The following is a 24,467-nucleotide window of genomic DNA, read 5'->3' as shown; positions in this document are numbered from 1 at the left end:
AGCCAAGCAATTGATCGACCGAGCTAAACCTTAATATTTCTCGCCACAGCTCCCTTTTATGGACAAGCTCAATTTCTCCAAATGCAACCCCAAACTGTTCACAGCTGCGGCGCGTTTTCAACCTGCAAACCAAGACACCAGACTAGTATGCGGTAGATTTAACCCCTGACACTCTTGTTCTCTTCTATCATGTTGTTCAAACCCATGTTACCTTGAAGATACATGTTCCCTTTTTGGGTGGCCTGTCGTCCCACAATCAGGCCATGGTAGACCATGCATCCCAGGGTCGGCAAGCTGGGACTTCTGGAGATGGCTCTCCGAGCCCGAGTCCGACCGCACAAGAACGTAACCGACGCAAGATAGTCAGCTTCAAGGTCACCCATGTGCTTCTTACTCTCTTTATTGTATGGTTGATGTGAGTTGGGCAGAACATGCGTCGCGCCAACGTTCAAGCCAGAAACTGACCGAGACAGGGTTGTACATATTGTTGGCATTCTGTTCTTTGCTAAAGGCTTTCTTCTCACCAGGCTGGTGTTGGACAACAAATCCGAATGTGGAATACTTCCATCTGACAGACCTTCACGAGTAACGGACGGATGCTGGCATCCCAAGTCGTTCGATCGGGCTGTCGTCATAATAATTGATGCTTTACGATATGACTTCACCATTCCTTCTCATCGTTTCTATACAGAACCCCAGAAAAAGTTCTACTTAGACAATCTGCGCATTCTTCACCAGACCGCTGCTTCGAACCCTTCCAATGCAATCCTACTGCCATTTATCGCGGATCCTCCTACTAGCACCCTTCAACGTCTGAAGGGCCTGACCACCGGCACACTTCCTACATTTATCGATATTGGTTCAAATTTTGCTGGAACAGCTATCGAGGAGGATAACATCATCTCTCAGCTGAAGGATGCCGGGAAGACGATGGTACAACTGGGAGATGATACGTGGCATTCTCTCTTTCCTGGATATTTCGATCCGAATATGACACGACCATATGATTCTTTCAATGTGTGGGATTTGCATACTGTGGATAATGGGGTCATCGAGCATATTATGCCTTTGCTTGCTCAGTCACCGATACAATGGGACGTCATTTTCGGTCATTTTCTCGGGGTCGATCACGCAGGCCACCGGTACGGTCCTGACCACCCTGCGATGGCCGAAAAGCTCCGCCAAATGGATGATGTTATTCGGCAAATAATGGAGAAGATTGACGATGGGACTTTGCTCGTGGTAATGGGCGACCACGGCATGGACACCAAAGGAGACCATGGCGGAGAGTCTGATGACGAGATTGAAGCAGCACTTTGGATGTATTCGAAGAAGCCTCGCTTCGGACGGATCGATGCAGCCAACATCTTGCCTCCGGCCACGGCGAAGGAGCGTCCAGTCGGTCAAATTGATCTGGTGTCGACTCTATCAATCCTGCTTGGGCTACCCATCCCCTTCAACAACCTCGGCAGACCAATTGCTGAAGCCTTTGCTGGGGCCGGGACGACGGACTGGGAAAATCTTGCCAAAGTAGAGCAATTGGCCCAGAGTCAGATCTCAAGATATCAAAGATATTACACACGTTCGCGGGACCTCGGTCTGCCCCAAGAAGCATACACGAAGCAAAACCAATATGTGGTCGATTCAACAGAGGCTAGAGCGCTCAGCAAGTGGAAAGATGCACACCACGCCCTCGTCAACTGGCACCAGGAGGTGATATCCATGTACAGGCAACTGTGGGCCAATTTCAACTTGACGGATATGTTAGTCGGGGTGCTTGTATCCGGCCTCGGGTTAGGGTTCCTATTCCTGTTTTCCTGCTTCTTGAAGGGGGACAAAGCTGGACTGGCTGTGCCTCTGATCAGATCCGTCGGCTTCGGATCGGCAACAGGCGCTGCAGTCGGTGGACTATCTGGGTTTTTCTTGCCTACACCGTTCACGCTGGTGAGTGGTTTGATATTTGGTGCTAGTGTTGGTGGCATCCTTGCTGCTGGCATCTGGTCAAGTCGACACCTTTTCGCTCCAAAGTCGTATCTACCATCCACCTGGGGATGTTTGGCCTTCGTTTTCTGTGTGGCCCAATCCGCCGGATTTGCGTCAAACTCCTACACCATCCATGAAGACACAATCCTTCTCTTTTTCCTGAGTACATTCGGGATTGTGTCTCTGATGTCATCAATGCGACAAGCGTCCAAACCTGATCGAGTCTTGGGCACATACCAGTCGGTGGTTTTCATACTCCTTTCTCGAGCCGCATCGTTTTCACGGCTTTGTCGAGAAGAGCAGATGCCCGGCTGTCGCTCGAGTTTTTATGCGTCTACAAACTCGTCAACATCAGCCCCTTGGCAACTTCTGATCCCTTATACCGTGGCTCTGATCATACCGGAAATCATCAAGGCGTTCTACAAAGGCACCGCATCATATGCTGGGTCGGCCGGCTTTTGGATTGGATTCAGCGTCCGTATGGGCTTGTTGTTTGTTGCTGCCTACTGGACGGTAGATGCCGCAGATAACGGAGACTGGTTGCTGGACCAAGTCTCATCAACCACGCTCAAGACAGTCAACATCACTGTGGCCAGGTGTGCCCTTGCAATCGCAATTCCGGTGGGGATAGGGACTTTTATATGGGCGAAACCGTGTATCGACATCTCAATAACCGAACCGACGACTGCCACTGACGAATCTGGCGCCCGCGGCCCACCCCAGTTAACGGTCTTTGGTTATGCAAACGTCTTCGGCAGCCGTTACTTCATCATGCTTCCCATCCTTGTCCTTGCCGTGTCCTTGCTTCTACCGCCCATGGGCCAATATTCGATCGCTATCCTCACCTGGCAGATTCTCTGCCTGCTTGAGATACTGGATACCAACGGACTCACAATCACCTCTGCCTCCCAACCCAGCATTGGACCGATCATGCTCGCCATCCTCGGGTCCTACCATTTCTTCAAGACCGGCCACCAGGCCACCTTGGCTTCTATTCAGTGGAACTCGGCCTTTGTCCCGCTGCGCACGATCCAATATCCTTGGTCGCCACTCCTCGTTCTGCTGAACACCTTTGGAGCTCAGATCATTTGCGCAGCGGCGGTGCCATTGACGGTGCTGTGGAAGAGGCCCATCGACAAAGCAGGCGTACGTGGGCTATGGAACGATGTGCTGGGGGCTTGTCTCACGCATGCTCTGTACTATGCGACGATTCAGCTGGCGACGACAATGTGGGCAGGGCATCTGCGACGGCATTTGATGTTATATCGAGTCTTTATGCCACGATACCTCATGGCCAATGGAGTGTTGCTCATTGTGGATCTGGTGCTGGCCTTGGTTGCCTTGGCCAGCGTGCGGGTCGTCGGACTCAGTGTGGGTGAGGTATTCGGCCTTTGAATTCTGCGGACTATTGGCCTCGCGTAAGATCTACATGAGCCAAGAGAAAGAGGCACTAGTGGTCGATGAATAGCTTCGTCCATCTAAGGTCCTCGATTAGTCAAATTGCTCTGTATCTGGCAAGTGTGCAAACCTCTAGACGCAGGGCATAGCTTACGGCAGCATGCCATTGACCTCGACGAAGCCGTGGTTAGTCATGCGATACACGGAAGGAGGAAGGTGAAAGCTGAGTCATGCAAGAGGATGTATCATTCTTCTCGACGCACCCTGTTGGCAGTTGGTCAAACACGCTGGATTTCCGAAAGCGAAGAATGGGGCGCAGGTAAAACCGCCGAATCTTTGTGCGAGACGGCGCTGCCGTTACGTCATCCGCCCATCCCGGCACCACCAAGTCTCTCCAATTGACCGAGCAGTTCCAGATGCTCCAGAGGCATTCGCCGTATATTAACCAGCTGCGGTTACAGTCACTGCTCGAAATTTTCATTGTTGCATTCCTCTTCTTCCTCTGATTCTTGTGAGAGACTTCTTCAGATCTTGCTCACCGCCCGCCCTACAGTTCTTCTCACAACCATTGTCCGACCCAACTTCTGCCATCCTCTATATACCCCGCATCCATTGAGAGACCACCCCTCCATCCGCCAAAATGCCTATCTCGGTGCCCGCCACTACCTCTCTCCACGACCTCTTTAGCCTCAAGGGCAAGGTCGTCATCGTCACCGGCGCCTCCGGACCCACCGGAATTGGTACTGAGGCTGCCCGGGGATGTGCAGAGATGGGGGCCGACGTGGCCATCACATATTCGTCTCGTCCTCAGGGAGGTGAGAAGAACGCCAAAGAGCTCTCGGAGAAATTTGGAGTCAAGTCCAAGGCGTACAAGTGCAATGTCGGCAGCTACGAAGAGGTGGAGAAGCTGGTCCAAGATGTCATCAAAGACTTTGGCAAAGTCGATGTCTTTATTGCCAACGCCGGTCGAACTGCTGACAGCGGTATCCTCGATGCCCCTGTTGAGAAGTGGAACGAGGTCATCCAGACGGACTTGAACGGTGTCTACCACTGTGCACGAGCCGTTGGTCTGCATTTCCGGGAGCGCAAGACCGGCAGCTTCATCATCACGGCATCCATGTCGGGTCACATTGCCAACTTTCCCCAAGAACAGGTCAGTCTTATGAGAATGTTCTACTGCTTATGAGGTGAGAGGGCGTGCTAACCATACAAATAGACCTCTTACAATGTTGCCAAAGCCGGCTGCATCCACATGGCACGATCTCTGGCCAACGAATGGCGAGACTTTGCCCGTGTGAATTCGATTTCGCCTGGTTACATCGACACGGGTCTCTCGGACTTTGTTCCTCAGGATATTCAACAGTTGTGGCACAGCATGATCCCCATGGGCCGCGACGGCAAGGCGACGGAACTCAAGGGTGCCTATGTCTACCTTGCCAGCGATGCGAGCTCCTACACGACCGGCACTGACATCATCATTGACGGTGGCTACTGTGCCCGATAAATGCACAATCGCTGTGAAACAAGCGGAAAGCTTGGCGCGCCGAGCCTTATTGACGCATTGGAAATATGCAACATGAGATATCAGCTTCGGCCAAGCCGGCTACGAGCTGAGTCGTGGTTGCAAGTTGCAGGGAGAGATATCGACGTATGTCATGCAAGGCTGAGCTGAAACAGTCTTATTCAGGGGGCCGATTCATCCACATACGACGCCATCTGGACTGACTCTCGAGATGGAACTACTAGTTGGTATGAATGGAGCCAAAAGGCCGATTGTGCACCCTGCATCCTGCGTCCTGCATCCTGTAACATGTGTGCTTTCGTTCTGCCTGTCTTTTCTGTATTCTTTTTCTTCGTCGGTTCCTTCGTTCCAGTCTTGCTTCTGCAGCTGCAGCAACACCTCCGCATACCGAGAACCAGAACCAGATCCACAACCAGAACTCAAGTCGCTTTCTTTGCTTTTTGCTTCTTGCTTGTTATTCGTTACTTGTTGCTTCTTGGCCCTCGGAGCCAAGATATATATATTTTCTTCTCTTCTCTTTTCCATTCTCGGTCACCGAACCTTTTTCAAGGCGTGAACAGAGACAGCACAAGATACAAAACACAAGACACTGGGAACCCCTGGCATACCAATCCTCATTCAATGTTACTTGTGAGGCGGCGAGTGGTGTGATTCTCATGCGAACAGGTGAAGCGGGAGATCGGCGTGAATCTAAATTGAACTTGACTTTCTTTCATTCCTTCTAATTGTTTGATTGATAGTCATTGTGCCTCGTGCCTCGTTGCCTACTTTAACAAGGTGTCCTGTGTCTGTATGAATTTGTAACTGTAATTGTACCTCGTAGCCCGGCCGAGATTGTTGTGTTGAGAGTCTCAACATTTAAATCCTTTTTTGGGTGACCAGGCAGGCGTTGTAGAGGCGGTGTACGTACAACAACAACAATGTCACGCTCAGATGCCTTCCTCCTGCCTGACAGGACCTTTGTTACCCTTCTGTGATCGTCACGTCCTCTTCCGCAAGGACAACCTCCCACTCATGCCATTACTCGGCCTCGCGGCCCCGAGCAGGACCTGGAACGGCTTGTGGCCCTCGACGCTGAGGCGCTCGTCGCCGCTAACGCCGTCGGCGAACTCGTCCTTGGTCTCCACGGGCACCCAGTCGCCCTGCTCGATCTTCCTGCCGCGAAACTCGGCCGTGAAGTCGACCTCGCGGACCACGAGGGCGACGACGACCTTGGCCTCCATCATGGCGAGTTCCTGGCCGATGCAGTTGCGGGGCCCCTTCTCGAAGGGTCGCCACGCGTCCTTGCCCGCCGGCGTGTGCAGTTTGCTCTCGGGAAACGGCGTCTGCGAGGGGATGAAGCGCTCCGGGATGAAGCTCAGGGGGTCCGGAAAGTACGCCTCGTTCCGGTGGATCATGTGCGCCACGGGCCACAGGTCGAATCCGACGAGGGGGCATTCCTTGCCCGTCGACGGGTCGATCAGGACTTTGTCCCGCGCCGCGGACACGTCGCCGGGCCGTTTCAGTTCGCGGATCGTCGACGCCGGCGGGAACAGGCGGAGCACCTCCTTCACGACCGCAGTCAGGTACTCCAGCTTGTTGATGCGGTGCGGGTCCGACTTGATGAGCTCGGCCATTTCAGCCGCCGTGACGTCGGTCCCGAAGACCGAGTCGAGCTCTGCGACGATTTTGGTGTGGACGTGCTTGTGGAGGTGGAGCAGGTACATGGTGTATGAGATGGTCGAGCTGGTGGTGTCGTGGCCCGCGAAGATGAACGTCTTGATGCTGTCGATGGCCATTGTGCGGAACGAGCGATTCATCCCGCCGCCGCCGCCACTACCACCTCCTTTCGCACTGGCCGCGACCTCCTTCTCGTAGGCGTCCAGGGCCAGGTCCACGATGGAGCGTTTCCGGTCTTTCCTTGGCTTCACTGTATCTGAGGAGATATTGGTGCCCGGCTGCGAGGTCTTCCTCGCCTCAATCTTCTTGTCAATCTCGGCCCCGAGCAGCGAGTCGAGTTTCCTGGCGTTCCACCAGAGACGGATCGGACGGACGAGGTTGATGTCGTCCAGCGGGCCAATGCTGGCAGCACTCGGCATCAGCTCCACCTGTTTCCTGAACGTCGTGACGATCGGGTGCGGCCGTTTCTGGCTGTCAAAGTCCGAGTCCATGACCACTTTGCCGATGATGTCAATGGCAAATCCTATCGACAAGGGGTCCAGGTGGACGAGCTCGTTCGTTTGCGCCTTTTCTAGGAGCAGGTCGAGGAACACGAGGCTGGAGTCGACCACGTACGGAACCAATGTGAACAGGTGACTCGCGGAGAAGCCGGGGTTGAAGATGGATCGTAGCGATTTCCAGGCCTGGCCCTCCAAGCCAACCATGTTGTTTTCTCCCAGGAGGTTGGTCAGATATTTGGTCGTGAGCCGCGATTTTGGCAGCGATTGACCTGTTGTCAGGAACTTGGAAGCGACTTCAGGGTCGGCAACGAAGATCCAGCGGGGACCAAGCGGCCACCAATCGAGATAGAAGACGTCTGTGAATTGACGGTAATCAGTATCTCAACAACACCTGACAGAGAGCCAAATAACCAAACGCAGAGGTTTGCTGGCGATATACTTACCGCCCAGATCATATTTCTTCCTGATATAGTTGGCCCAGTTCTGGACATGACAGTTCGGTGGGAAGAGTCTCTTGCAGTCGGCCGCAATCTTCAAGTGACCCCAGAATCGGCTTTCCATGGGCGGTTGTGGCTGGACAAGGCGCCGTCAGCATTGGTACGTATCGCCCATCTCCAATTCGAGATAGTGAATAGCCCAGGCAATGCATCATCAGAGAATGCGAGACACTCACCAGTCCATCAAGTTCTGCTCGCTTCTTGTAGACCAGATTGACAAAGTACCCAACTCCCGCTGTCAGCAGTGCCAGGACTGCTAATACAATCCGCCACATGGTTTTAGCATCTGCTTGGAGATTGCGCGCAGAGTTTGTGTTGTGAATCTCCCCGGTAGAGCAGAAGATTCAGCGTGGATGGTTGCAGATGTGCTGTGAAAAGCGCAGATATCTGCTATGATGATGGCCAGACTTCTGATATTGAATCACGTCCAACCACGCGCGTAGAGAGCGATTGATCCCAGGCCAAAAAAGCGACCTGCTGTCCAGTCGTAAGCAGCGGATTAGGAAACGAGTAAGCCCCAGGAACAGGCTAGACCAGGGGAAATCCGAGGCTGACGAGGCTGACGAGGCTGCTCTCTCGAGTCGTGTTCTCGGTGCTCCGTAGATGGTTCGAGTTATTGACCCTCGATGTCTCTGTTGAGACTCTTCCTGATCAGACTGTCCAGGGAAAGTAGTCTTCTGGTCCTCGCAAAAGTCAGTCAATGCTTATTTACATCGGCCCGAATGTCAGCTCTTGTCGGCACATGGCATATGCAGGGGTTCAGATGTGCTAGCCAACAGCAGGATTCGCTCGTTGGTGTAAAGTCGACCAAGAATGGTGTCAAGCAGAGCGCGTTCAACCGACTTTTGGACGAAAGCCGGATCGTACGACGAGAGACTTGTGTAAGGCGCCCTATGATGGGGCGAAACCTACCCGTTGCTGGGAATACGCATGTGGTGAGCCTAATGCCGGTGCTCGAGTCTGTGGTGCCGTGGCGTAATGTTGAGACGAAATCCTTTGCGCTATACGATAGATATCCAATATAAAATAGAAGACTTGAAGAGTTCCGTACACTAGGACATGGATGCCTTTTCCGTAATTCCCACTTATATGCCAACTGAACCTCCATAAACATACACAACCATGTGTAATGCAAACACGAAAGAACAAAATCGCCGAAACAGTGTTGAGGAAAGGTTCAAGGTTCAAGAGGCAGCAGGTGGATTTCAGCTTTCATATATGAACCACGCAACAAATAATATGCGATACATAGATATATGCAGAGAAGTAATCTCACAGAGAGGCAGGGGAAACTCAACATGCTGGATCCTCTCCGATGATATTGCCTGACAAAGCTGATATATAGATGTCAAGCAACCAGAATGAGTTTCCTAGTCCTGACCTTTTGAGACCCATTCGACAGCAGAAGGTTTCATGCCTTCAAAGCAACGCAATGTGATATTCAGAGGTGTGAGGTTAAGTAACACTCGAAAAATGTGGAATTTAGAACATGCGCCAGTGCTGCGTATCATAAGATCATGAGACGTCGACTTGGTTGTGTGCCAGAGATAAAAAGATCAGGCTGGGGTCGAGGTTAAGGGAGATTGACACTTGAATAAAAGGAGGGCCGCTTTGCCGCCGAATATAGACAAATCTTGGGTCGGAGGTGCCGCGCTTCGGATATGTATAACGAGATCCTCTGGCATATGACACGGGGAAAGAGGCGCCCATTGACTGAGGGAACGCTGGGCGCAATCAAATAAAGAAAACAGCTTCTCCTCATCGCGTATCCCACGTCTGGGCTGGCATCTCAAAAGGTCGCTCCATCGTCCCCGCCTGTGGTGAGCCCATATTATACCCGAGGGTCGCACCAACATTGGGGTTGGGAGAGGTGGAGCTCACGACAGTTTGAGTCTGTTATTCCACTGTTAGCAAAGAACCAAAAATCTCGAGACGGTGAACACGTACGTCGCTGGCCTGGCTCGATAGCCATTGATTCACACTGGCGGTCGTTCCATTCATTTTCTCAGCTCCACCCAGCTCACTGGGTGCTTCTGTCGGGGACATCGCTGTCCAATGGGAGTATCGATCTGCGGTTGATCCTCCATTCGGGCCTGGGCTAGCGTTACCCATCATTGGCGTAGTAAACGTGGGCTGGCCGTGTTCAGCTGCAGCTCCGGCCCTATTCTTGCGGCGTCGGCTGCGATAGAAGAGTAGTGCCAGCCCGCCCACAATAAGAATCAGACCAAGAACCCCACCGACAACACCGCCGACGATAGGGCCGATATTCTTGTTGCCGCCGCCGCTATGGGACGCCGATGCCGAGGTGGTCGCCGTGGAAGTGCCTGTACTGACAGAGGTGGTGGACGTCGCCGTAGCCGTCACGGGATCACAGGATGCCTGGAGCACGTAGCCTCCACCTTGGCTTTCGAAATCTGTTCGGATGGCTGGTGCCATTTTGAATTGAGACCGCTTGTAGTCTGCGATTATATAGTTCATGGTCATGTAGGGAATGCCCCAGTCCAGCACGTAACCGTCGTTGGTGTAGTTGAACATGGTGGCTATTTGGTAGGTGTTGTCGATCACGGTGTATTTGCCTTCGTCATCGTACCCGCGAGGATAATAGAAGAGCTCTTCTGAAGGGATTGTTGTCTTGTATCCGTTTTGCAGAGTGACAACCAAACTGCCGGTCGGCACAGCAGTGGATGGGTACGTCAAGTACGAGTCATTGTAGACGGCGTTTGTCGCTTTCATGAAGTTCTCCCAGACGTTCTGTGGCACATTCAGCGCACGTTCCGAAGGTTGAAGGTTGACCTGGAGAGATTCAGACGCATTGGAGAAGAGATTCGTCGACCCCGATTCGTCTTCATACGCAAGGCTCGTGATAACAACACACATTTCGCACTGTTCCAGAGAGTTGAACGTCGTCAGGCTGCCGTTGATCCGGGTGGTATCGTAGCCGCCAACGACCAGAGAACCATCCACAGGGTGGTCGATGGAGCGAGAGCCGGTCCAAAGGCCATAGACGGTCGATGGTACAGCGCCGCTCTCCACAGCAATGCGCAAAAAGTCCGAGCCGGACCCAAGAGGCATGACACCCTGACCGCCATAGCCAGGTTGGTCGTAGCTGGAAGGAAACCCGTAGATGGTAGCATTTCCAAAGGTCAAGACGTCGTTGAAGTAGACAAAGGATAATTGACTGGGGTTTCCTTGATCAGTGCCGTTCCATTGACCTTCAGCGACCTGGAGAAAAGTTTTGGAAGCGCCGTAGTCGAAGACACCACCGAATTGGCCAATACAGGAGTCGTTGTACTGAGGGGCACACTGTGCTCTGTTCACCACGTATAAGTTATCGTCGGCGTTGCTTGGTCTCAGCGAAACTATCTGAGGTGGAGTTCCCATGGAGATCTGGATTCCTCTGGTGATGGCTTTCTGATCGGTGGTGACGGTGACGTTGGACCATGGCAGAAACATCGGAGGGGACCCATTCTGGCAGAGCGACATCGTGCTCAAAGAGTGGGAGGAAATGACCAAGTCTCTCTCGCAGGTCCTGTATGTCAGTTGGCCGACGAGGTACTCTGTACCATGTAGAGAGTCCTCGTTCTCTCAGGACCGGTTCACAAAATCCGAGAATGAAAAGAATGGTGAGAGAGAGGAAGCGAAAGAGGGTCAAGGTACGGGAATGTCCATGCGTGGACTCCCTGTACCACTATTCGATCGGCGAAGCGGCTCAAATCAGCCAAACTGCTCGTGAAATTGCGTTCGGCACGCCTGACCTTATGCAAAGCTTGGTACTCACAACACCCTGCCACGTTTTCTTGATAGCAAAGGAATGAGTTGGAAGCACTCGGGCGATCAACGGCAGATACATCTTCACGGCTGCCACGGCATGGGCGAGATGCTGCATTGCACAACGAACAGTTAAACCTGCAAAGCGCGTATGTTTGTTTCCCTTTTTCCAGTGCTCCAGATATTGTTTACTCATAGATCTCTGATGTGGAATCATCTCGAGGCTGGGTAGACTGGCCCATGTCATGGTTGACCGATCGTGGCCGGGTAGTCTGAGCCGGCGCGTTTGAAATGGCCAACTAGGTGGGTCTTCAGCCTGACAAGCGATGGGCCTGCCAAATGAACTTATCGAGTAAGATGTGAGGTTGCTGGAAACGGAATGGCATGGCAGGTTTTTCAGATATAGTGCCATTAAGTTGGTATGACCCATTTCCCGCCCAAGTCAAAATCGAAAAAGCGCCTTCGATGAGGGTGACCACCGTCATTTCAAGAGCAGGCCGTTGTAGAGGCCGGTAAAGCAACCTGTGTCGCTTGGTCCGGTTGTGGACATTTGAATTCGAAAGCTATCCAGGGCGCAATAACGGCGTCCATGGTAGATCAGAAAAGGGGCAATTCAGCCACATGGTGGAAATGGTGTCACGCTTCAGACCGACATATTCCCCTGAAGCAAAGCCGCAGACGTTGGCCAAGGCCATGAGCGCGGAAGGGGGAAAAGTTAATCATTTGTGGAAATGCACGCAAAGCGCCAGGACCCAAGGATTTGTGCGACAGAGAATCGAGTGGCATGAGATCGCCAGCAAAGTTGTAGAGGGGACCACCCGGATTTCCTTGTACCGAGTACTCGGAATGGTAACAATGATGAGAGCCCCCCAGAGTCGAAACCCTTTCTCAACCTTCTTCCCGCAACTTGGCTTGCCGGAAAGAGATTAGGCAAACGGTTGTGCCTGGGCCATCCTCGCTTGCGATCCCTGATTAAGGTGGAGCTAACGTGCATCGGATATCTTGGTCCCTGGCCTAACGGCATTGGCTTGCAGCGCCTCGAAATTGGATGTGTGACAGTGTGATATGCACGGCGCGACTTTTTTAGCAGTAGAAGAGACAGCTGTCGACTGGGTTGACGAGACTCAGGTATCAGGGTTCCAGTTTCATGACCAGCTATGACACCTATCGATCTTGTCGTCGCCATCGGCAAATCGGTCTGGGAAATTGTTCGTGAACCTCAGCACATCGGATAGGTAGGTTGAGGGGATGCTGGTCGTCTCGCAGACAGTTGGTGTATGAGCTCCCCTGGCTGGACATATCATAAAGGTGAATCCGAAGTGCAAATAGTACGTATACTTGGGGATCACCATGTTCCCCCTCTTGTTCTGTGGAAATCGATTCGGAGGGTGGTAAAAAGTGAGTCAAGCCGGCATTGCGAGGTCGGTCGTTTGATCTGGATTCATTCTCCCAAATGCTATTGCAGGGTGAAAGCTCTTCAGATGGAGGATTGAAGGCAAGTGAAGGTGGAGTGGGTGTGATGCAAACGAGGACGTGAGTGTGTTTGCATCAAGGTTGGAGGGAAACTGGCACAAAGCGAAGGATGATCAAACTGCGCAGCTCGCAGGAAAATTCCTATACAGAATGACTCGGCGCAGTCATCCTCACCGTCCACAGCAGCAGCGAAATATGGTTCTTTCACTTGAGTCGCACCCCTGACACAGGGACAATCACGCTGCAATTCACATCTCTTCAACTGTCCTCAAGTCACGATACCCTCCCTGTGCTGGTCAAGCCTGGGTCTGGCAGCAAAATATCACTTTATGGTCGCCATCGTGACTACAAACAGTGAATTTCTCCTTTTCTTGTCGTCACCATCAACAGAAGATGCAATCAAAATTGCGCGCCTTCGTCCGGCTATAAACCCCTTACAGTCCACATCCTGTCCTCATTTCTGCATCCTAATTGTTACGCTCTTGTTACACTCTTGTCCAGCTGATCGACCCTCTACAGAAATCACATCCTTCGTCCTCACCATTTTCAGTCTACGGCTTTATATCATAGACCACCAGAGTCTGCGGCGGCGAGGAAATCCTCTTGGTCTCGTCAGAAACATGGACCGAGCCACACCTCGCTCTAACCCAAACTACGACGTCTACTTCTCCGACGAAAAAATCAAGACTGTGGTGGAACGATGTCTTCCTGTTGTCAAGCGCGAGCAGATGATCATCGAGCACCTCCCATCAGGAAAGTCCTTCAATAATCGAATCTACTTTGTCAATCTCACTGAGCCAGTTCGCACCTCCCGGCCGGAGTGGAAGGGAAATGAAGTTGATGTGACAAAAACGACCACTCAGATTCAGTCCTCGTTTTTGGTGCTCAAGATAGCAGGCCACCCTTTTGGACGAAATAAAGTGCAGAATGAAGTAGCCAGCCTTCTTCTTTTGGAAAAACATTGTTCATCCATGCCAGCTCCGAAGTTGCTTGCTTGGTCGGATGACGGCAAGAAGGTCCGAACACCTCAATACCCCCGCGGCTTCAGAGACACAGAACCCAAAAACATTCCAGTTTTGGCCCTCAAAGCTGAGGACGGCACCCCAATCGAGGATGTTCGCAAGGATACCGAGGGACAAGGCTGGATTCTGATGACACGCGAACCTGGGCGGCCGCTCCATCCAGACGAGTTGTTGGGGGATGCCGGAGATGAGCTGATGCGCCAAATCGCTGCATATGTGGCTACCTGGCGGAATGACATGCCTGCAGCAAAGGCGATAGGCAATCTACGAATTGTTGGGAGCAACTCCACCCCCCAGCCTGCAGCGGTCCTTTACGACAAGGCTATTCTGCCCGGCTACGAAGTTCACATCGATGGGTTGATCACCAACAACTCTCCACCATCTCCCTTGACCACATCGGAGAAGTACCACGCTTTTGTGCTCAAAAATTCGCTGAAGCGGCTCAAGGATGGGAAGCTCTATGATCACACCTCGGACGAAGTTCACGAGCTGGTGAAGCGCATGGCTGATCAGACACTCCCGAAACTCCCATTGTTCCGCTATGGGATTGAACCAATGATTTTCACCCACGATGATCTTTCCACTCGCAATGTCCTGGTCTCGCCCGATGGCTCGGGCGGTGTCAAGGTCTCTGCCATCATCGACTTCGAGTTTGCGGGCTTTTTCCCAAAGGAAGAAGAATTTGCCGGGACGCTTCAAAATGACCAGGAAGAGTGGCCGCTCAAAAAGTACGCCGTTTTCTTGTCCGAGTTGAAGCACAGCGACGCCCTGCCGGAGAACCTGGCACTCAACATACCGCCATCCTCATCAATCGGGAACGCCACCGACAAGTGTTTCGAGTTTGGAACCGCCGAGTTTCAACAAGCCGTGCTCCTCTTGCGCACCACAATCAACACTGCGCCATGGTGGATCAAGGAAGAGAAAGGGTACAACGAGGAGCAACTGCAGGAGGAAATGGAGGCTGCCAAAGTCAGAGTTGAGAAAGCCGTGAAGTGGTTGGAAGAGATGGTGCCGGCGGAGGAGCGCGAGAAGCGCAACCGCAGGCGGACCAACAGCACACGAGGCTGACTCTGATCCGTTTGCAGCTGATTCTGATCACGATGCCATCGCATTGTTGGAGACAACACGCAGACATGCGAAGAGAGGCGAGGATAGGGAGGAAAAGAGGTCGGAGCAAAGGAGATCGTCTGGTGTGGTCGGAGATTATCTCGAAAATTGTCAAAAAAAGCTGCGTCCGCACAACGGGATCTGCTTGACATCAAAGACTCATGTACAAAAAAGTCTTGAATCTACTCAAAAACAACTGTCATAGTCGGCTGACATCTGCACCCCCCCAAAAAACGACACCACTGTACAGATCATGGCAATTCGGGGCTCACTATCAAAAGGGATGTCCATAGGTACATACAGAGCCACAAAACACAGAATACAGAACACACGGAGCTACCAACAGCAAGGCCAGCCAGCAGGGGCTTAGCACTCATTACATAGTTAGATTCAATCAATCAAATCATATCAAATGAAATCGAAAAGGTTCCAGTCAGGGCGGCTGAGCGAGCGAACGAAGAAGTGAGACGGCCGTCGTTTGGTTTTTACACAATATCATATATACCAGGGATGCCGATGTCCTCTCAGGGTCCAAGAATACAGATAGGATGATTGACTAGTCATCGCCAGGTGCAGGTGCAGGTGCAGGTGCAGATGAATTTATGGACATATGTGATATGTAGGTCGTTACAGTCCATACTCGATATATCATATATCGCGCGAAAACACTTGTGCACCTACAACACCTGCTCGACCCTCCAGCCCGTCTTGCTCTTCACGTCCATGACCTGCCTCACCTTGACGGGCGGGAGAGGCCAGGCCAGAACACCCCCGGCACCAGACGTGACGGCACTGGCGCGCACGTCCACCGTGACCCAGCACTCCCTCCTGCGGGGGGACCCGGACAACTCATCGATCTTGGTCCGGGGCACAGGTTTGCCGTAGTTGATGAGAGCCGTGTCCCTGGCGATGAACGCCAGCTGCGCCGACGTGAGGGGCGTAAGGGGGAACATTCGCGTCTTGGGGATTTTCCTGTCAGCTTCGCGGTGCTGCGAGGACGACGATGTGATTGTGTGGGCCTGCGATCGTTGCAGGTGGCTGTAGCAGATGTACTCGGGCAGGTCTTTGACGTTGGCCCTCGCAAGGACCGACGACGGGTGGATAAACACCGCTTTCTCGTGTAGCGGGGCAGACGGATGGTCGTGCAGGGGGACCAGGGGAAGATAGGGCACGTCGATCGTCCGGCCTGGGGTTTTCGCTGGACAATCAGATGGTGGTTGCGGCGCCTTGTCGTAGCGGATGGCGATCTGGTCAATATACCCGGACGCCACGATCGTGTTGACACGCGTCGCCACCTTGCTCGAGGAGATCTTGGTCTTTCGGGACTGCGAGATGGTGGCTCTGGTGATAGAGCTGCGGTGGTTCATGAGCACCAGATGTTCCAGTTGATCACGCAGTTGAGTGACCTCGGCCATAGCTTTGGAACGGAGGAATAGTGACTTGCACAAGGCCTCCCGACCGGAGGGAGATCTATCGAGATACAGCGACACTGCAGTAAGAAGTTTCATCGCGTCCGAGGCTTTGTCGTTTTTGCTCAGCGTCGCGCGGGCACGACCATACTCTTGTCGGAGCTTCTCACGGCGGTCGTCTTCCTGTTGATTCTCGAGTGTGTACACTTCCCGCTTGTCGTCGTCGTCGTCATCATCATCATCACCATTGTTTCGAGCGTGTGCTGACGAGGCTGTTGCTGCGTTCTTGTCATCGGTAAGGTTGAGTTGACTTTCTGTGACAGAGATTTCCGGCACCGCTATTCCAGAAACGAGTGCAAGAATGTGCCAAACCAAGTCTGTCTCACGGACACTCGCTGCCAAAATCTTACCGAGGCGAGGAGAGAGTGGATACATCGACAATTGTTTGCCCAGGCCGGTAATCGATCCGCTCACAGTCAATGCCCCAAGGTTCTTCAACAGCTGCTCTGCCTTGTTCAGTGTCTGCGCGGCTGGTGGTGTCGGGAACGGAAATTCAGCGATCGGTCGTGGATAGGCGAATCCTTTCAACTGCAGTACCACACTCTCGGCCGGGGCTCGCAAGATCTCGGGCTCTGCATGATCCGGGAAGAATTGCTCATACACTGCTGATGAGTACAGCCGCCAACAGTGGCCCGGCCCTGTGCGGCCTGCGCGACCCGCACGCTGCTGAGCGCTGGCTTTGCTGATATAGTCGATCTCGAAGCTCTGGACTCCCGTGTCGAGATTATATTTACGTTCCTTGCTGCGACCAGTATCGAAGACGTAGCGTATACCAGGAATGGTCAAACTTGTTTCTGCGACGTTGGTTGCAAGAACGATCAGCCGCGCCCCCGGAGGAGGCGGTTCAAACACCTTTAGCTGTTCGGTGGTGGGTAGTTGTGAGTAGAGAGGGAGAATGTGAACAGAGGTGTATGGATCCTTTGAATTCGAATGCCCACGAACTTGTGAAGGGGTGGTCTCGTCTCCAGCCTCGTCCTCATCATCTGAAATTTCGAATTCCTTCTCTTCCGCTTCATCTTCTGAACGCGTCAAAATTTCCATCTCGAAATCGTCCTCTGCTTCTTGCACTTTCACAGGGCCGAACTCGAAATCCTCAACTTCGAGTGGCGCTTCAGTGGCAGCAATTTCCACCCGAGGTGTGTTTGTCGTGGCCCTGCTGTCATTTCGTTGGGCCAGAAGTGCATTCAGTCGGTTGCCGACCTGCTTGATTTCGTTCTGACCAGTCAAGAAAACAAGAATACCGCCTCGGGGAAGTTTCCGGTGAGCTCGTCTGACCTTTTCGATTACCTCTTCCACATAATCTGCTCGTGATCTCAAGGCAAAGTGTGTTGTAACACGATGTTGGCGTCCTTCGGCTTCAACTATTGGAGGCCGTAATGCCGCTGAGAAGAGCTTCTCGTGAAGAAAATCGCCGATGTTGAGCGTAGCAGACATGATGATCAATTTGAGGGGCGTCGGGTTCGGATTGAATTGACTCTTCTGCATCCGCGCCGGGACGATTTTGCTCAGCATTCCAATCAGGATGTCCGTGTTGACGCTCCTCTCATGAGCCTCATCGACCACTATCACGGAATATTTCCTCAACAGCAAATCCTCGGAGAGTTCACGCAGTAAGATACCGTCTGTCATAAATTTGACAGCCGTGTTTGTCGACACCGTGCTGTCAAACCTGATCTGATATGCCACTTTGTGCCCATGTTTCCCCAACTCAGTGCTGACCCGCTTTGCCATACTGACAGCAGCAACACGGCGGGGTTGGGTGATTCCAATCATGCCCGGTGTTGGTCCTTCTGGTGACCCGTAGCCGGATTCGAAGAGGAATTGCGGAATCTGCGTAGTTTTCCCGCTCCCGGTATCGCCCTTGATAATCACAACTGGGTTATTGTGGATGGCTTCCATAATTTCCTGTTCTCGTTGGAGAATAGGCAGTTGAGACCGAGATTCTTGTATCTCCTGAGGTCGACTGACATGCACAGCGTAAGCTTTCCGATTAGGTGCAGGATTCTGCTCCGGAGCTGCTGTGGGTGGTTTTGGAGGCTGAGTATCTGATTTTGTGGCAGGTTTGGGCACGGGCAATAGTTGTCCTTCGCCCGTCGTGTAAGATGGCGTGTATCCGATGGATTGGTTTAATTGCTGAGTCGCCCATGCCTTGAAGGCCGAATTCCTGGGTTTTATTTTCGCACCATCTTCCTCCTCTTGGACGTCGGACAAGTCTGTGTCGCCTTCTTCATCTGACGTATCCTCTGGATTACTCGACGAATCTGTAATTTCCGAACTTGTGTCTTCTTCGTCCTCTGAACCCTCTTCATCTTCGTCTTGCTCATTCACACTCGGCTCCGAGTCGAAGCCTTCCCAGGGTAACTCTACGGGAACCTCGTCGTCACGGGGTCTGGTCCGTTTCTTGCTTTTGCGAGACTGTATGATAGGTAGTCCATTTTCGTCCAGCGCCAACGGCTGCGCAAGGCCGCTTCCCTGTAGATGAGGTCGTTCAGGCGGTACTACCGGCGCCTCTGCGCTATTCTTCCCAACAAAGGCTTCCTTCTGCTCAGCCTCGAAGGAGTCCTCGCTGTCGACGTCAGACTCGTCTGGCACCTCTAGGATCTTCTCCTTTTGACGCCTTGGACTTGGTCCTGCATCACTCCGAAACTCGCCAAACGTACGCTTGCCTAGATTCCCGGAGCTCTTTGCAACCACAGCCTCGTACTTTTCCTTCTCTTGCTCCAACTTCCGCAACAGGTCTAGAGTCTCATCCTTCCTCAGCTTGTTGTCAATGTACTTGTCCAATCTCTTCTGTTTCTTGCTCGATATGCGCGACTGTTGGGACCTCAGTTCTTCTCTCAGCTTTTGCCTTTTCGCCTCCCTCTCTGCCTTGCTCTGCGGGACGATAATTTCTTGGTTGGATTGCGGTGCGGCGGGGTCGGTCGCAGACGGTCCAGCTTGCGCTTTTTGGCGGGCGAGCACTTTGTGCTTCCGCTGGCGAGGGACGAAGCGAGGCATTTCAATCTCACGAGTCTCCGACCTTGGCAGTCATGAAGCCTCTCTCTGTCAGACTGGTCGTACAATTTCTTCGCCTCGTTGTTGGTGCATGGAAATTGTCCTGAAATCCCGGCAGAAAATCGTGGGCGGTGAAGCATTAGTTGAAGGCGGTGAAAAGGCCCACTCCCGGTCACGTGGGGTCTTTCGAACTTCAGGCTTGACAGACTCTACATAGTTGATACCCTCCTTCATTTCAGGGACCCGGGTCCTTCTAGCAGAGCACAGACTCACCATAAGATTACAGTATGGCAGACATGGACGACGACACAAAGGTCACGATCCCTTTCCCCGCGTCTACAAAGCAGGCGGCAAAAGAGGTAAACGGCGTGAAAACCGATGTCATGTACATCTCGTTCGCCGACAAAATCATGATCACAATAACTCAGAACGGAAAACTTGGTCAATGGGTACATCTCCCCCCAAGGGGTGCTAGCTGATATTTTGGGAAAACGTGCTAATTGGCCCACCAGATCACTGTGCCACTTTTGAGCGACAACCCTACACACTCGGACCCTTACTTCCAAACGGGCCGCTCTGGAGAAGACGCCTTGCTTCCGTCAACTCGCTTTTCGCCTCGGACATTGCTGGGAGCCGGTGGTACTGAACGTGAAGCCATGGGCCACCTGTACGCTTCACAAATTGCTGATGCAATCATCACCAAGACGCCTGATGAACGCCGTAGCCTCATGCTTGGACTAGGGCTCGCCAAAGTCGAGCTCGAGCGAGATGTCTTTTCTCAGATTATTGACCTTGTCCTATCAGTCCTCTGAGGTTTGCAGGTTGGGGGTTTCGACCCGGATAGCATCGATCAGACATGGCGATCTGGCATGCCAAATCCGTCTTTCGATTTTGGCGCCCTGCACCTCCGACACCTTGGCGGTATCTTGCGTCCGGTTACGGCAGATCTCTTCAACAGAGGCGTTGATCTCATACTCCCCGTCAGCAAGTGCGACGATACCTAGGTTAGCTACACAAGTACCGCCAGGCTCAATGGCGGGATGCAGGGCACGTTGGAGGACACCCGTCCAGAGGAACCGCTTCGTTAGATCCAGGGCAATGTTATGAGGTTGATACCGAAGAGCAGGCTGGAGGCGAAGGAGTAGACGCAGAGGCTCTTGCGTGTGATTCCGGATTGTGGCTGAAAGGGTTGCGAATACCTCGGTCTGGACGACGAAATGTGATCTTCCGATCTGTGTCACGGCTGTGCCTCCAGTGCCGCCTATATCTTGTGAATGTTCGTGCGGTTTGAGGGCGAAATCGATTTCGACGTGCTCGACTTTAAGGCCGTCCACCATCCGTGGGCTCAATCGGACACCTTTTCTCAGGTCAATCTCTCCATGTCTACCTGAGCCTTCTTCCCGCCACGTGCCTCGTAGGCATTTTAGTAGCTCTTCGCGGTACCAGAACGACTCTCGGCTGGCCGCTTCTGCCTCTGCACTCAGGTTGGACGTCGTTACCACAAATTGCTTCTGGACATCTAGGTTCGGAATTGGTGCATGAGGGTCCTGAATGAAGAGGCGAGGAACCAGCAAAATCACCCGGCTGACGTGGCCTGGTTGCAGTGTCTCGGTCGCTGAATACGCATCCTCCCAGAGCTGATCGTCGGCAGAGTATTCGCAGTTCTGCTTCCGAGCTTGCAGTTCAATGTGAAGGGGCTGTGGCCAGACGTTCCGGAGATCCAGCGACAACATGCAGTATTGGCTGGCATCACGTCGAGACTTGAGCCAGTTGGATAGCATAGATACGCTTGACAACCTGCCTCGATCATTTCCGGCTATCTCCCTTGATTCATCTGCACTTGGACCAGGACTCCAGCTGAAGTCACTGTGGATCGAATAGATATTGCATCGTGGTATTTCCACACAGCCATTGACTGTGACAGAGATGGGAAACCGGATTTGTCTGGTATAGAATGTACCTTTTACTTCAGATGAGGGTGATCCAAGGTACGCATAGTTGGCTTGTACAGCAGCACTCACGAGGCCTGCTCGCCCAAAAATCGTCACACTGTATGCAATGCTCTGGCCAGCCTCTAAGGTCTTGGAGGATATCTCATCGCGCTGATCCGTGATATACACAGCCGGGTGTGTAGTGAGCTGATTCTGGATCTCGTACATTTCCGCCGGGCTGAGGTCTTTGTTCGTGAGGGCCTCTTGCAACCTGGAAGTGACAGAGTCTTCTGTAGTGACAAGGACGAAATCTGCTGCCACGGTCTGGCTTTCATTGATGAGCGTGAGATCAAATACACGTCGCTCCCCCTCCAGCAGCATAATGGCAGGATCACCCAGGCTGTCGGATCTTGCGACAAGCTGAGGCTGAGAGCCGATGACCTGGAGCTTCAAGGGTGAAGCTTCGGGCAGATCCAGCGGGAAACTGGCACTCAGCAAGGTCCCTTCATTGTCAGCCGCCTGCGCTTTTCTAGACTTGACTCTTCCAAGCGCATTCTGCTTCGGGATCACTGGGAGTTTCCAATCATCACGGAAAATGAGGAAGTCCTGCTCATAGCAATTGCGCACGGTCGCTCTGCACCCGATGATTTGTAAATCGCCGCTTCCTGTCGGGGTGCCGCTGAGGGTGAAGATCTGGGTCGAGAAGGGGCCCATCACGATACTGTGGCGTGAGGGAGTGAAATCACATCCTTCGCTCAGCAAGCTGATCTCCTCGATTTCGATGCCCACTTCAAGCGGATTCTGCAGGAGGACTGTAAACGTGGCTAGCTCCCCGGCTACCAGTACGGGAGCAGCTGCAACGGATTTGTCTTTCGCGAAAGGATTGTATATGAATGGGTCTCGCACCGTTTCGACAAGGCCACTCCCACGGATGCTGAGGTCGCTAGGCTTGTGGGCAATGAGCTTCGCAAAAGAGCCTTGTTCCAAAACTTGAACATCTCGAACGAGGAAATCATCCCAGTATTCAGCACGGCACCCTTCGGCACCCAACCGCGAGGCTGCTGAAACGGCGCGTTTGAGACTGTCGAGAAGGCGTACTTGCTCTTCTGCAGAGACCATGGGCACCGCATCCGTTGAATACTTGGGCATGGTGATGATTTGTTTTGCATCACGCAATATGGTCGACGTGAAATGGAGCCCGGCGGGGACATCGGGCAACGCTTCGCAAACAGTCACGCACGTTCGCAGCATTTCTAGCTTCAGCATAGCATCCCCAGAGCTGTGCTCGATTGCCCACAGTCTCGTTCTGTTGTGGATGCTATCGATATCAGCAGGAACCCTCTGTGCTGGTGGCGGGACTGGTGGCAGAGGTACGCCGTATGCTCCAGCCGCCAGGTTCAGCATAGCTCTGGTGCCAATCATCATCTCCGGGAGGATACCCAGGAGGGCAGTGTTGAGAGGTGGCAGCCCAGCTGCTGGATGAACACCGGCCTCGGAGGCACCGATCTTTCTCGCCTCAATCAGCCTTGGGGCGAATTGTTGCATGAGTTGCTTGAGATAGAAGGCGTGTTTGCGGTCCAACCCCAATATGGATAGACTCGCGGCGACTGCAACCAGGATACTCGTATGGTGTGATGAATTCCTGCTCGATTGAGCTTCTTGGAGAGTCTCAATCAGGATATTGGCAAGCCCAGCTTTGGAGATGGCAACAGTCTCTCCATTGGCGTGTTCTGAGTTCTCAGGCATCAAACTGCCGCCAGCCACAATCTGATTTAAGCCCTGTTTGTTCAATACACCCCCAGCGCGCTTCACATAAACAAGCATGTTCACAAGCCTGACACGACACTCTCTCAAAATGTCTTGCAAAGACCCACCCAGGTCCAAATTTGCAACTTTGGCATAGAGTTCAAGCACTGTCTCGACCATTGGCGGTAGCAACAGGGCCAATGTCTTTAGAGGGCCGCCTGACTTTGGCGCAACCTCAGCTTGAAATGCTCCGCTCCTGTTAGGCAGAGAGCGACAGATTTGCGGCACAGTAAAACTCATTTCGGACCAAGACAGAAGGAGCATGCAGATGAGGAGGTGTTCCAAGGCCTTTGCATGCCACAGATGGTCTTGACCGTTTTGCGCTATGGCGGCCCCTTCGGCGAGGTCGTTCATTGCCTCCGTCCACGAGCCACATTGGAGCCGGAACATGCCTCGAATAATATTGAACCGCCCCCTTGATGTGTCGCTCTAAACACCGTTTAGCAGACGCTTATATCAGGCGGCAGAAGGAAGAATACCAGCTGGTCCGAGCCAATCGAAGTCGGCAACGGGCTTGGAGACTTTGTGGATACGGATGTTGAGTTTCTGTCCCCTGGGGCTGGAGATGTGCCAGCCCGTCGAGGAGTTTGTGAGGTAGCACCTGGCACCATACTGATTGGCTGACCTTTGAAGTCATTAAGTATCAATTCGACGCCGTGAAGGAATTGCCGTGAAATAGTGCTCATTATCGCGCGGGAGGCACTCTCAACATCAGAGTCTGACATGCTGAGAATGTCACTGGGTAGAGAGGCTGGAGGTTCTGGACCACAGAAAACAAGACGGCGAACGACCAAGCCTGGACTTGAGGGAAGCTGCTCCTCGAACCCGGCTCTGATAGAGTCAAGCGTGGCAGAGACGCCCGCCGAAGTCGCGCCATTTGATTCAGAGGAACGGGCTGGTTCATTTACAAATCTTTCTCCATCAATCAGTCCCAGGAGTACCTGGCAACGTGAGTTTATCTCGAAAGGGAAGAGGTGCGGGCGTCCTATTTGTTGATTTGCCGAGATGTCGTAAAAGATACACCCATTTCCTGCAGCGGACCCGTTTGCAGCTAACAGCCAATATGAGTTTTATACCCGTGAGACAGCTGTTTGTGCGTACCTTCAGGAGAGGGAGAGGAGTCCACGACTCGACGTTCCACAGTCGCAGCATTTTGTAAAGACTTGATAAATTCCTGGAAACGATCTGGCGTTATCGGCCCAGCAGGAATACATAGCACGTTGACCTGTGCAGCAGCTGTAGGTAGGAAAGGGTGGTAGCCCATGATGACATGGTGGCAATGGATGGACGTGGAATCGCCTCGGTGAGACAGGAGATCGTATGAAGAGGTTCGAGTCC

At 52.8% G+C, this 24,467-nt stretch overlaps 8 protein-coding genes across 8 annotated transcripts; 4 read left to right on the top strand and 4 right to left on the bottom strand.

Moving 5' to 3' along the window:
* Positions 1-263: 263 nt before the first annotated feature.
* Positions 264-3,378, top strand: AYO20_08629 (hypothetical protein; the record flags this gene model as incomplete). The annotated part of the gene is made up of 2 exons (XM_022646905.1): positions 264-415; positions 474-3,378. 2 exons carry the CDS (start codon positions 264-266, stop codon positions 3,376-3,378), a joined length of 3,057 nt encoding a protein of 1,018 aa, XP_022497129.1.
* Positions 3,379-4,021: 643 nt separating this feature from the next.
* AYO20_08628 (hypothetical protein) lies at positions 4,022-4,885 on the top strand (the record flags this gene model as incomplete). The annotated part of the gene is made up of 2 exons (XM_022646904.1): positions 4,022-4,534; positions 4,598-4,885. The coding sequence occupies 2 exons, from the start codon at positions 4,022-4,024 to the stop codon at positions 4,883-4,885; spliced, it is 801 nt and encodes a 266-aa protein (XP_022497128.1).
* A 998-nt stretch (positions 4,886-5,883) lies between these two features.
* On the bottom strand, positions 5,884-7,834 carry AYO20_08627 (hypothetical protein; the record flags this gene model as incomplete). The annotated part of the gene is made up of 3 exons (XM_022646903.1): positions 5,884-7,418; positions 7,506-7,635; positions 7,736-7,834. The coding sequence occupies 3 exons, from the start codon at positions 7,832-7,834 to the stop codon at positions 5,884-5,886; spliced, it is 1,764 nt and encodes a 587-aa protein (XP_022497127.1).
* A 1,483-nt stretch (positions 7,835-9,317) lies between these two features.
* AYO20_08626 (hypothetical protein) lies at positions 9,318-11,042 on the bottom strand (the record flags this gene model as incomplete). The annotated part of the gene is made up of 2 exons (XM_022646902.1): positions 9,318-9,452; positions 9,507-11,042. 2 exons carry the CDS (start codon positions 11,040-11,042, stop codon positions 9,318-9,320), a joined length of 1,671 nt encoding a protein of 556 aa, XP_022497126.1.
* A 2,378-nt stretch (positions 11,043-13,420) lies between these two features.
* AYO20_08625 (hypothetical protein) lies at positions 13,421-14,890 on the top strand (the record flags this gene model as incomplete). Its single annotated transcript, XM_022646901.1, has 1 exon — positions 13,421-14,890. One exon carries the CDS (start codon positions 13,421-13,423, stop codon positions 14,888-14,890), a length of 1,470 nt encoding a protein of 489 aa, XP_022497125.1.
* A 716-nt stretch (positions 14,891-15,606) lies between these two features.
* Positions 15,607-19,395, bottom strand: AYO20_08624 (hypothetical protein; the record flags this gene model as incomplete). The annotated part of the gene is made up of 1 exon (XM_022646900.1): positions 15,607-19,395. The coding sequence occupies one exon, from the start codon at positions 19,393-19,395 to the stop codon at positions 15,607-15,609; it is 3,789 nt and encodes a 1,262-aa protein (XP_022497124.1).
* Positions 19,396-19,679: 284 nt separating this feature from the next.
* Positions 19,680-20,133, top strand: AYO20_08623 (hypothetical protein; the record flags this gene model as incomplete). Its single annotated transcript, XM_022646899.1, has 3 exons — positions 19,680-19,841; positions 19,905-20,059; positions 20,097-20,133. The coding sequence occupies 3 exons, from the start codon at positions 19,680-19,682 to the stop codon at positions 20,131-20,133; spliced, it is 354 nt and encodes a 117-aa protein (XP_022497123.1).
* A 59-nt stretch (positions 20,134-20,192) lies between these two features.
* AYO20_08622 (hypothetical protein) lies at positions 20,193-24,393 on the bottom strand (the record flags this gene model as incomplete). Its single annotated transcript, XM_022646898.1, has 3 exons — positions 20,193-23,558; positions 23,609-24,180; positions 24,231-24,393. 3 exons carry the CDS (start codon positions 24,391-24,393, stop codon positions 20,193-20,195), a joined length of 4,101 nt encoding a protein of 1,366 aa, XP_022497122.1.
* Between the last annotated feature and the right edge of the window lie 74 nt (positions 24,394-24,467).

The sequence above is a fragment of the Fonsecaea nubica genome (genome assembly GCF_001646965.1).
Source record: "Fonsecaea nubica strain CBS 269.64 chromosome Unknown Scaff70, whole genome shotgun sequence".
Lineage (NCBI taxonomy): Eukaryota > Fungi > Ascomycota > Eurotiomycetes > Chaetothyriales > Herpotrichiellaceae > Fonsecaea > Fonsecaea nubica.
Note: the sequence above shows the minus strand (reverse complement) of the source record. Positions and strands in the feature narration are given on the sequence as shown.